At 35.6% G+C, this 13,497-nt stretch overlaps 1 protein-coding gene across 1 annotated transcript in view; it reads right to left on the reverse strand.

Annotated features, from left to right (window-relative positions):
• The window catches only part of LOC149081134 (uncharacterized), a 109,405-nt gene that overhangs the window by 17,844 nt on the left and 78,064 nt on the right, over window positions 1-13,497 (reverse strand). Inside the window, exon 6 of the mRNA XM_089238293.1 lies at window positions 4,713-4,781. Coding sequence (XP_089094419.1) covers window positions 4,713-4,781 — 69 coding nt within the window. The remainder of the gene's footprint in view (window positions 1-4,712; window positions 4,782-13,497) is intronic.

A 13,497-nucleotide genomic window follows, 5' to 3' on the forward strand; every position in this document is an offset into this window, starting at 1 on the left:
ACGCTAGTGGGGAACAAGTATTTTGGTCCACTTGGACCGCGGAAATACTCTGTCACATCATGAAAAATATTACGTCACAACAATAAGAACATCATTATAATTTGCATATAATTTCGAAATATTAGTATAAACATTAAATTACCATTTGGCAACATGTCAGGCGAACTGGCCAGGTTCACCCAACACGACCAAAGACAATTGGAAAAGTTTACCAACGGAGGTCCGCGGCCATCCGCCGGCAAACGAAATACTTATGTTAACATAAAACTTAGAACATACGAAGGAAAACAACCTCCAATGAGACCAGGTGACATCTCTCCCGGGAGACACCAACAGATTAAGAACTCTAAAGGTAAGTACTCTCTTGACATTAATTAAGGAAAACATGACCCGGAGGACGTCATGTTACAGGGGAAGGGGACGATGCAATAATCCAGAGGCTCGGTAGAAGCTATGAATTTAGTATAGGATCCAATGGGTGGGCTTGAGTTAGGAAAGATGAGAAATTTTTTTTTTTAAAAGAAGGGCTATGAAACAAAAAGTTTGGGAAACTTTTCACTGAAGCAGCGATTCTCAAACGATGCTCCGTGTGCACTTCCCGGGGGGGGGGGGGGGCTCAGCAGCCACTCGAGAAAATAAAATAAATCAGTAAATTTGATAAATAAATAAAAGAGGAGCCTACTGGGCTCCACCATAGAAATTTTATGCAGAACAGAGGAGACCATTGAAGCATATTTGTGTTTGAGTACAGGTGATCATCTGGGGAGATTTTATTGCATTTAGGAAAATGTAATGGAACCCTTTCTATACGTCTCCCTATTATGTTTCTGACCTTACTCATTTGTACGCCGTTTGGCTTCAGTTGCTATACATCATCCCTGTATACAGGGCCTAATTTCTGCATGGGCAAATGAAGCCTTCATAACTTTGAGCCCCCAAAATTCAAACAACATACATTCACATCTTTGACTCTTGTCGCAAGAGCCTACTAATTCCTGCTTTATCCAGGGCCCTGCCTGTATACATTTCTATTAATCGACGTTTTCACTTCGATTCAAACTTCCAAGTCTTTGGAAAACACCATTTCTATCAATCGAATCACATAATTTTTCAATGGTAAAAACGCGTCACTGAAATACAGTGTTTCCCGGTTTTCAAAAACACATGAAGAAAAGTGGAATATAAATATGAAAAAAAAAAAATAAGTGGAAAAACTAAGCGGGATCGACTGTAGTTTCTCATGCATATTTTTTACTGAAAAAACCATAAAATTTAAGATGATTGACTGGTTCAATGGCTTTTGACAGGCACTGAAATAATTATTGAACGGGCTATGGTATGCTGATAGCCAGGGCCGTAACTAGGATTTTTGCCGACAAGGGCAAAAAATTTTGTAACAGTATTCTCTGTTCCCACCAAAAAAACTGCCACCCCCCATATTGCGCCACCCGGGGCAGTTTCCTCCTCTGCCCTCCCCCCCCCCCCCTCAAGCTGATAGCAAACATGTACACTATTAGTTCTTTCTTTATGAGAAAAATCTTTCAACAATGGAACTCAATATGTCAGGGGCCGTTCAAGTATTACATCATCATTGATGGGGGGGGGGGGTTTTCCGATTTACTGAGTTTTGATGACAAGGGGGAGAGGGGGGTTTGGATAATGCTTACGCCATCAACCACCCTTTACGAAAATGTGTTAGGATTCAGAGGGGCAGAGCTGATGACGAAATTTTGCTGACAAGGGGGGGGGAAGGGGTCAGCGTTTTGCTGACAGGGGTGGGGGAGGGAGGTCAAAAATGGCTAAAAATGTGCTTACGTAATACTTGAACGGCGCCTCGTCTACTTTTTGTTTAGATATAGAAACCAAAAGCAAAACAAACAAGTATAGGATGTTTTACATAAGGTTTAAATAACATTTTTTTTTCCTGTTAAATCTTGAAATGAATACTGTAAAATATTGCTTGAGACTTTAGCAACAGTAATGTTATGATAGTATAATATTTCTTCTCAAGCATAAGATTTTAAATCAAAACGACAGATTTTTTACATTTTTTTGGGAAACGTCTATAGAAAAAGGGGGGGGGTAATTTTCGAAAAAAGTTCCAGACATACGGTTTTCGCATTTATATGACGCGTCGTATAAACGAGGCTCCATTATTTAACCCTGAGGCCCCCCCCCCCCACCACCACCAACATTTTCGATAAGTTTACGCCTATGCTTAGAACCTGCCGACCAGGTGCACAGCACCCCTTGCTCAAGCTGCCCCCTGCATTCTAGTAAACTTTCTGGGCATGCTGTATTATTGGCCATAAAAAAAACTCATATTTTCCTCATTATGGTTTTTTCATGACAGTTATTGTGGATGAAAATGAGTGATCCTGGCCTTGTAGTAATTTCAGTAACATAAAAATTAGTTGTTTAAGGCCTTTCTTTCAAATTTCACAAGGAAGGAGATATTGAAGAAACACTTGCATCGGTTATAGAAACATAGTTCAATTGGAAAAAGTATATAAATATATTACGATTTTTCATCTTTTATTTTATTGGCCCCTCCCCCCAGCACACTTTATTTTTTTCTTTTTAAATTGTAAACAAATGCACACACATACACATCACACAAATACTGGACAATAACACATAAAAAGGAATACAAAAGAAAAAAAAAAGACATACACATATAACGAATATACACTATGTGGCCCCAAGGGACACTTAAGTCCTTACAGGAAGCCAAAAAGGCATTGTATTACTTTTTCTTTTTTTGGATACGTTGTACTTATTTGCGATAGAAATTCATATTTTCCTCATTATGCACCCATCACAGTTATCGTGGGGTAAGTCACAAAATAACTGATCCCGGCCTCATGGTAATTTCAGTAACATAAAAATTCGTATTTAAAGGCCCTCATTTCAAACGTCAAAAAGAAGGGATGTTAAAGAAACACTTGCATCACCTTTAATAATCATAATAAAAACACAAAAGTATTTTTTGGTGTTTTTTTCTATGTGCTCGAGTCCAGCAAGTGGTATTCATTATACATGCTCAGTAAGAATTTCTACATGCCCCAAGCATGTCAACAATAGATTTGTCCAGCCCTGATATGTCCCTAGTCTGGTAACTAAACCTGTAGGTGTCTTTGCACACATTCTTGTATGGTTCGCAAAACAATTTTGTTGCAAACCAGGACAACGGGCCTAGAGCACAAACAGGGAGAAGGTATTAACAACAATAGGCTATCATTGGATTTGTCTTAGCGATACCTTTCAGACATACCATTAGCTTTGACTTGCATTTACTTCTTGAGATATGAGTGTTTAAAGCATTTCCATTATGCAGCTTTTGGTGTTGTATTAGGTTTTGTCAGAGGATTTCAAAGATATATTCAAGTCAAGGAAAATAAACATCAATAACCTGTAAGCCAATATTGTTAAATTTATGTAAAATTGTATGGGAAAAACGAGTAAATTTACTAGCTTCAAAACCTGTTATTTCAGTCTTTTTACAGCAGGTGACTGAAAATCTATGGGCCAAGAACCAAACGTTGGTTGTAGGGGTTTCTGAGATGGGCCATATAAATTCACTTATAGTCCTGCCATGAATGTCCTGAATTCAAAAAAAAAAAAAATCCCATAGGTTGCAAAGCTGATCATATTAATTTTGAGTCATGGCTAAAAGAAGGTTAAGAATCCCTGCTTTACACAGTCATGGAAATTTTTTCCAGTACATTGTATGTCTGAAGTTTAGTCACTTTGAATAGTGAGCAGCCTCTTTGCATAGTGGCTTGTGTCTGAAGTCTGGCCAGACGAGCTATCTTATTCATATCCAAATTTGTTCTTATACAAAATTGGTCTAGTGTCCCTTTACTTTGGATAGAGAAGACTTCACGCTATATCTTTACTGAAACAAAAACTTAGTTTTTTCCCTTGGTTTTTATTTTATAACTAACTATTTTGCTTATAGTATGATGTACATATTTTCTGCATTTCTGTGACTCCACACAGTATCACTAAGTATTCACTGATTAGACTAAATAACACTGATTAGAAGCATGGCCTCCACAGCCTGTATCAGGGTCTCCCAGGCTGGGATCCTTTGCGGGCCCCTTTTGTAGTTAATTTATAGCATGAAAAAGCCAAAAAATGATAACCGTCCCGGGCCCCAGGGCTAGAGCCCTGTCAGCCCCCCCCCCCATGTGGGGGCCATGATTAGAAGAATGCAAATTTTAATATTGCTGTTTGCAGTTCAATGATGATTAAATGATAACATTTTAACATAACTACAGGATATTTAAACTTTTAATAAATTTATGGTGGAAGCTAATTGGTAGATTGATCAACAATCTTAAGAGATTTCACCCTACTACTTAACTGTAAGTGCATCTCATAAATGCTTCCTATGAAATTTCTGAAAATGGTATATAAATATCAGAAAAATAAAATATATTTGTAATTTATTTCGCAAGTATAAAGTTGGCATTATTTGTAATATTTCTATTTACGTAGCAATACTTCAGTATAATGCCAATCATTTTTAATATCCTCCTGCTTATGATGTAAATTCTTAGCATAATCCTGGAATTTGGTTAATTTGTTATCAATTTACCTCCTTAGAGAAACTCATTTTTATTCAGTCCCCAGGAGGAAGGGAGAGTGCTTTATTCTAATGACTTTATATGTATACCGCATATATATGTAAAATTATATATATATACCTCTATGGCCAAAGCATGTATTGGACCTTTCAATTCTGTGGCTAACAATTTGTTCACCATTCGATGCCTCTGGAATATTAATATAAAAAAAATCTCTTCAATTGGATAAAGTGAGAACAAATGTGCATTTTCAAATACAGTGAAATGCCTTTATAACAATACTCAAGGGATAGTAGAAACCTATCATCATGAAGGAGTTATCGTTACAGATGAGCATACTGTATATTAACTAAGGCTGTGTGGGAATCAATTAAAATTTTTAACTGGTTAATCAAAAAAATTTAATAGACTAATCACTAGATCGATTAATCACAAATTTTAACTGAACATTTTCAAATTCTATCATAGCAAACATAAGTGTTGGTAACTATGTAATATTAATTGATGCTGTAATAACATATTCCATTCATTTTATGCATCCATCCACTGAATGGACGTAAATAAATATAGAAATAGATAAAGCCACCCGCTCAAAGCTATTTAATATCGCCCCCCCCCCTTTTGACAGACACATGAATGTGCAAATTTTTGGAACTTGGAAAACGACTTTTGAATATTTACCCTACCCAGGGGGCAGATCTAGACATTTTTCGATTGTAAGCAAATAAAATATTTTGCCCCCCCCCCCCGGCCAATGATAATAAATGTGTAGGAAATTGTTAATGGACAAATATTCTGTAAAGAATCATAATAATTACATTTTTTTTTCAATATCCGTAGGTTCCCCAAGAATATTAATGGCCAATGGCAAAACTATAACTTGATGAATATAGAACAAAGTTCTAATTTTAATAATTACAAGTGAGCAATTTTTATTAAATATGCACCACTAACAAGGAAGGTGAAGCAGAGGACAGTCATCTGCTGAATTTAATGAAAATTAATAAGGCAAATGCATATCAAATAAGTAAGGCATATCAAAAATTTTATTTTGATAACTACAACTGAAACATAAGTTGAAACTCCCTGTTTCTGTTGTTACTCCAACATTCATGTTATAAAGAGATTTCTCTGGCCTTCAGTTTGACAATATCCCTTATTATTGCATCCATACCCATTTCTATGAGAATGTCATTTTTAATGGACATCAAAGCTAGTCTATTCAATCATTCTGGACTTATAGTCTATCTTAAATAAGTCTTTATTAATTTTAACTGTGAAAAACTGTGTTGGCCACTGATATTAGAAGAGTGAACAGTATTCTAAAGCTTACAAAAACGTTTGGAAATGAATCCACATAGCCATTTTTTGTGATGAAAGATGAGGTACAGAAGCTGGAGAGGTACCGGAAATCAACATAGTTGTAAATATTTGGAGTTAGTTGAAGGGAATCATGCCCATCAGTGCCACATTCCTCTTCATCATTCTAACACAGTTTCAAGATTCGAACAGGCTTTCTTCAAATCCTCTTTATCCCATGTTCGCAGATTGTCTATTTGATATAGAAATTCAAAGCTTTTGCTGTGGTTTTCCATAAAAAAAAGTGGAACCTTTCTTTCAGTGATGTGATCGCTTTGTAAAGCACAACATTAAAAAAGTTTACTTTGAAAGATCTTTTCCCAGCCCCAAAATAGATTCATCCTTACTTTTATAAGAGAATTGCTTTTTTATGTTCCTTGGGCGCAGAAGTTTTGACATGAAGAAAACATTGGGAGCGGGGAGCTGAAAGTTGTTGGTCGTCCCGTATATGCGGGACTATGTGTATACAGGAGAGGGAGGATGCATTACATTGTTTTTCTAGAAATTATTGGGTGGGGGATCAAATTGCCCCAGCCACTAGGTTATGGCGCCTATGCTTGGGTGCACTTCTTTGCCTGCAAGCACTGTTGCATCTGTAATAACACCATTGACTCCATCATCAGACCTCATGTTTTCAAGAAACCCTTAGACACTTTTGATGAGATTCATTGAACTTTGTAGATCACAGGTCACATTCTGTAACATTTTACTAACCATGTTTATTTTAAACAGTATCTCATGCCAGGTCAATAGCAAAGGAACTTGAAACTCTGCAGTTTTCGAGCAATTCCTAAACCAGTATTTTTGCTAAAAGTAACAGTTTTTGATCATGAGAGGCTTCATACACAGCATCATAAATTTGCTCAGGATAGTGAGGCTTGACTGTCTTTCCTCAACTATATTTCTACCTCTTCATCATTGGAAATCTACAGAAGAATTTCTCATACACAGATGTTTCTCCACCCCGCTTCTTGTCAATAGTGTATTTAGAGTAAGTTTTTAGCCATTCTACCCATCTTTCTTTCTCTGATCCTTTCAGTCATCTATCATTTTCTTCCCTGTCCTTTCCTAAAAAAAACCTGTCTAGGCGCCATAGAAATGTAACGCCTCCTGAAGTAACAATACACCCCAAGTATACAACAATAATTAATGAGTGACCTGCATATGTTCATGTGAATGTCAGTTTCTGTGAAAGATGATAGCAGTATCAATAGACTGAAAATAACCTGGTATGCCTTAAAATAACATAAGCATAAAAAAATTATTTTCAGTTAAAATAACTGTGCTCAGCTAGCAATAATCTAGTTAGCTAGCAATAAGGCTAGTTTGCCACGAGATCCAGGGAGAGAAACCCCAGTGGGAAGCGATTGTGGCCATGGCATTAGTGCCAGTCCGCCAGTTGATGAAAGAGTCCTTTTTATGGGGGTCCATTCAATTTTCTGCCTCTCTCTGCTTTCACCATGGTTGGCACCAAATTAACCATTATATCGCCATCGTTAATTCGCTAAGATTCGACCTTTTTATCTTTCTTGCTGTATTGTATAGTAATATTTTTTCTGAAAATATGCACTTTGGAAAAAACCTCTCCCTTCAGTTGGCGCCCCCTGCGACCACATAGTTCGCAGGATTCAAGATCCGGCCCTGACTCTACCCATGTTACTCTATGGAAGTTGTTCTCCTAAAATGTGTTTCAATAGGGATATACAGATTCACGTTTCTAAAAAAACTTGGATAACAAAATAAGTGATCCAACCCGCTGATGAACTCAAAAGTGAAATTCATGTCTCTGGTATAAAGGGGGAGGGGAGAGATATGCTGAACATACTTGTCATATCCTGAAATTGCTTAACTTGGATCTTTTCATTTCCCTTTTTTAAATCAGAAATTCTAGAAATCATTGCTAATTTTCATTGATTTGACTTGTGTTTCCCCATGTCGAAAAACTTTATAAAAATATTGATTCAAATGTTTTTAATTACCATCACTTATCTGAATGAAATGTTATGCATAGGAACATAATTTAAGGCGTTTAATCGGTTTAGTTAAATAAATCAAGTAAAATTATACACTGTTAATAAAAATTTTAATAGAATTTTGACTGGATTGATCGAGTTGATTAACTCATCTAAAATTTTTAACTGCGATTAATAAATGATTAATTAACTGACCTGATTAATCAGAACAGCCCTAATATTAACACTATTCAAAGTACATCTAGACCAAAAAGTAATATTGTTATAGAGGGTATCGTTATGCAGAATTTTCACTGTAACAGAATTAAAGAAACACAAAATGTATTAGATATCTATGATTGCCAATATAAAACGTATCCCACCATGGACTACAAGATAAGACGGGTAGGGGAAGGCTAATTGTGATGAACCCATTACCTAGTGATATAAAATTCTCTAGAATTATCTTTAGGAGGATACTAAGGGAATACTAGGTGCCTTTTTGGAATATACTATTCTCCTAAAGGAAGTACTTTAGGAGAATACTATTTGAAAGGACTACTATTATAAATAACTTCAGAATATTCTTATTATTTTCGATGAGAATATTCTCCAGAAGGACTACTATCATAAGTACTTATGAGAATACTCTTATCAAAAATAATAATTATATATTCTCAAGTTATTTATAATAATCCTTTCAGAGCATATTCTCCAGTTATTTATAACAGTAGTCCTTCCAGAGAATATTGTCAAGAATATTTGTAATAACATGTATTATAATAAATAACATCTATAAATAACTTGAGAATATTCTCTGGAAGGACTATGATAAATAACCAGAGAATAATTCTTTTTTATTATTCTCAATGTTACTTATCCTCCAGTTACTGATAATACAGGGTGTTTTAAAAAAGAATCATCCGATTTTAAAAAATCATAACTATTCAGCTTTTAATCCATTTTGATCTAATAATGTACAGGTAGAAAGAGGGAAATCTTGAGCTTCAAGCAGTTGTTGACAGGTAGCGCTAATGCTCTTCCTTCGGCCGCCACTTTAATGTTTGTCAAGATTGGCTTTTCCCACAGTTAGAAACTGATTCGGATGACTTCATTTTCCAGCAGGACGGCGCACCACCACACTGGAGCTTGCCATTCCAGAATTTTTGAACAATCACATTCTTACAGGGTTCCCAGCAAAATCTGCTCATCATTTCCCTGACCAAAAATGCATACACAGGGTTCCCACTCAAAAAATTATGAAAAGTAGGATTTGGGGGGGGGGGGCGCATCCCTCCTAAACATAATCATAGCATAATATTTAAAAAGTCCTTCAGAAATCCCCTTTTTTAAATTTGTAAAAAAAATTCAAAAATAATTTGTTTTTTCACGCCACTATTTCAATATCCTATAAGATTGACTCAAGCTAAAGCAACATGACAGAAATGACTTGGTAACAAAAACAATTTTTGGACAAAACAGTGTACTTGCAACCACAGATAATTCTATCCTGTCTCTCCTTACAATGTTATATTATTATTATTTTTTTTTAAGGAGTCTTCCAGAGTCCAGTGTGTAAACTCTCTTCCTCAGTGCATAGCAAATTACGAAGGCATGCAGCAAGTTTTTATAAGAATGACGCTCGTTTGAGACCACTTTCAAAATCACAGTGCAAAATGTATAAGTTGCAAGGTCCAATGTAAATAAGTCCAGGTGAACTGGATGGTTTTACTGCGGTTTCCATCTTTTTCAAAGGGATTTATTTACATTTTACTGTTCAATGCCAGTGTCATAATTTTTGATAAATAAAGCAAACTTTTATTTCTAGCTCTTTGCAGAGATTCGTAAACATTGTTTATGCTTCTGCATGTCTTAAAAATACAGAAGGAAATCTAATGCTATTGGGTAACATCAGTCACAAATCCTAGAATTAGTGGTTCTTAATTAGGGGTGTGAAAGAGCATTTAAAGGGTGTGAGATTAAAAACAAAACATGTTGACTGATTATTCAGGAAAATTAAAATCAGGGATGGCTTCCCAATCCCGATCAATTTCAAGAATTTTTTTAGAGAAAGTAAAAGCTCCAGCCTCTAATTTATCAGATTTCGGTCTTGCAATAAGTTTTCACGAGATCTTGAAAAAAGCCTCAAACAAAAAAAGAGCAAAATGTTTGGAGCTTTGAAATCTTTTTAGAAATGACTTGCACTATGGGGGGGGCAGTCATAAAAAACTCATCTCACACTTAATGGAGTATCTTTTACTGCCAGGCCAACAGAGGTAGCAAGCTTACCTCAAACAGACTTTTTCTATATGAATTTCACATTGTCAAAAATGCCTATAGCTCTTTCCGAACATTATACATTTTCAACCCATCTCTTACTAAAAAAATTCAGAAAAAACAATTCTCTCAATTTTACCCATTCGTGGTGCCTTGTAATGTCTGTTAACTGTGTGTAGCAAGGAGGAGAATTCTATAAGCAAAAATATATACTACTGAGGAGTTGTTTCATCCCATCCAACTGCCTTCCATATAACCCACAGGTAGAACCCCAACTCCCCCATCCTGACATATTTGAATTGCCCCCTCATACAGAGGCAGCAAAAAAAAACAAGAGGATAAACCATTTTCTCAGAAGAGATAGAAAAGAAATTAGAGTGAGAATTAAAAGGAAATTGATTACCGTATAGAAATATGCCATGCATCCCAAGGTGGACATATTGAGCTGTATAGTTATATATAACATTCTCCAGAAGGACTACTATTACAAATTACTGGAGAATATTCTTATCGAATATAAGATTTATTCTCAAGTTATTTATGATAGTCCTTCCAGAGAATATTTGTAATAACATGTATTATAATAATAAAGTTCTTCAGAATATTTGTAATAACATGTATTATAATAATAAATTTCTTCAGAATATTTGTAATAACATGTATTATAATAATAAATTTCTTCAGAATATTTGTAATAGCATGTATTATAATAATTAATTTCTTCAGAATATTTGTAATAACATGTATTATAATAAATAATCTCTGTACATAACTTGAGAATATTCTCCGGAACGACTATTACAAATAATGTGAGAATAATAATTATTATTTTTAAATATTCTCCAGTAATTTATAATAGTAGCCCTTCCAGAGAATATTCTCCGTTCCCATCTCCCTCCCCGTCAAGAAGACTGGTAATATTGAAGTTTTTAGCTCACAATGTGTGTGTGTGTGTGCAAAGCAACTTTGAAAGCAAGAAAATGAAATCAGTATGACTGAATTGCATAACTTGCAAATAAATATGAGTGATACAAAATTTAAGTGTATGTACATTGAAGAAAATTACATCTCTTTAGAATGAAGGTGATTATAAGAATAGCTTCCACTGTCAATCAACTTTGGTTGTACTCCTTGCTTTGAACTAACTTCCAAAAATTTATCTAATTTTAAAATAACTTTTTAAGCTTTCAATTTAAAATCTTTGTTTTATAAATAAAATTGGTAATTTTTTTAATTGAATGAAAGAAAAATGAATATTCTTGATTATTCTTCAATTTTTACATCCAGAAGAATATTATCAGAATATTCTCTCTTCATATCTCTATCCCATCAATGATTTCACACTACTACTCAACAACATATGAAACTTGTAAAAGCTCCTCTAGGGATTTCCCTAACGAATTGCTGTGAATCAGGGACTGGATGTTGATGACAGAGATATGGGTTTTTTTTTTTGTATTTTTTCACACTTTTCCACTTTAATTATTTTACTACCAATTTTAGAATCTGTATGGGACAAAAGAAATCCTCCTTTTGGAAATGTAAGGACATCTTAAGGAGGAACCTAAGCATGAAACTAGAAATGAGGCTCCTTAGATGCTATGTATGGCTGGTCCGACTGTATGCATGTGAAACCTAGACATTGAACAAGTAGATGTGCCAACTTCTGGAATCCAGAAATCCGAAGATTCTCCTGAGGGGGGGGGGGGGAACACAGAACCAATCAAAAAAAATTCTGAATTTTTATTTTTAAAGAAATTAAGGAAAAGTCTCTCCAACCCCCGCAGGCCCTGCGAAGAATATAATCATCCTGCATGCTATCAGTGATGGGCATACAAACTCTTAAAAGCAGTTGTATATTTTATTTTTTTGAAGACATATTTAATCAGAGAAAACAATTAAAAAAAACTTCAAAATATAAAATTACAGATGAAAAAGCTTCAATGTTATCACATGATATACAATCAATCTCTCTGTTATTGTGTTTGGCACATGGTTGTTAATAGAATCCAATAATAATTAAACAGGGATTTTGGCAACCAAGATCGTCCCCTGATAAATGGTTGCAGATAAACGTTAAGTAAACAAAGTCACGTCGTTGCTAGAATGCCTAGAATTACTAGCAGGCTCATCACTAAGAGTGGCAACTCTTTTGAGTCCGGTAATGGCTGACGATGCCTTGGAAATCGTTAAGATCGAGAATATCTAGTAGGCATCCATGTACTGATATTAAAAACAAAAAACAATAAATCAAAATTTTTTTTAAAGTAGTAGTGGTTTAGAATTATAGTGATAGATACTGAGAGACACCCAGGAGCAGTCTTAGGGCAGTGCGACCGGTGCAATTGCACCAAGTGCTAAATGAGTAGGGGGCGCCGAAACATGAGAAGGGCGAAAAATGGAAAAATGATTTCTACCCGCTCTAGGAGGAGCGCCAAATCCAAGGTAATAGGGCAGAAAAAAATTCAACATGATATGTTATGACATAAAATATCGCTGTTCCTTTGAACCCATCAAAACGAAAAGATTGAAACAAAAGTTTTTTTAATTAGGGGAAGTCAGGGACATAAAAGGGTCCCACTCGGGTAGAGATTTTGTCTCGAGCCGCCCCTAAGATTCTACAATCATGGACCCCCCCCTCATTCTGTTTTTTAAACTTAAAAAAAAGTGAGGTGCAAAATATATATTGCTTTATTCCATTGGGATCGTTGTCCCTAAAATATGCTTCACGACATTGTTTTACCCCTTGGTAAGGTACTAGGTGGAAGAGCGATGATATGTCTCACCAAATAGATCTATTAATTAAATAGTGTGCCAGTTTATTAAAACATGAAATTTTAGCCAAAGTCCCTGAGGTTAAAAAAAAAAATCTAGAGAGAAAAATAACCCCTTCTCAGTGCCGTTTTAACGCATGGACTCACAAGTAGAGGGACCTCACGAAAATGAGATGCAGTTAAAATTTTCTAGAATTTACTAGGCAGGGCATCAGAAAAACCACTTGGCTAGGGGGCCCATGATGCTCTTAAGATGGCCCTGCCCCTTCCCCAGGTCCGTAGCGTGCTTTCTCGGGGGCAGACTTTTCTTGAAATGGTTATGCTCAGAAAAAGGAGTTACAAGTGCCCCCCCCCCCCTCCCATTCCGCTCGGGTCACCGTCCAAGTTGCTCCGGAATAGTTACGGGCCTGCCCAAGTTGCAGAGCCCGGTGCTTTAGCTGGTGTTTGCCTGCCCCTTCCGTTTCTTAGTAATGGGTCTGTAAGGGATAATTTTAAATGAAGTTCACATGAGTTTTATAAATATGAAAGTAATCATACGAAAAT

This window comes from Pholcus phalangioides, unplaced genomic scaffold (genome assembly GCF_987345545.1).
Source record: "Pholcus phalangioides strain wild (caught in Gottingen) unplaced genomic scaffold, Ppha-v1.0 ptg000010l_1, whole genome shotgun sequence".
Taxonomy (NCBI): Eukaryota; Metazoa; Arthropoda; class Arachnida; order Araneae; family Pholcidae; genus Pholcus; species Pholcus phalangioides.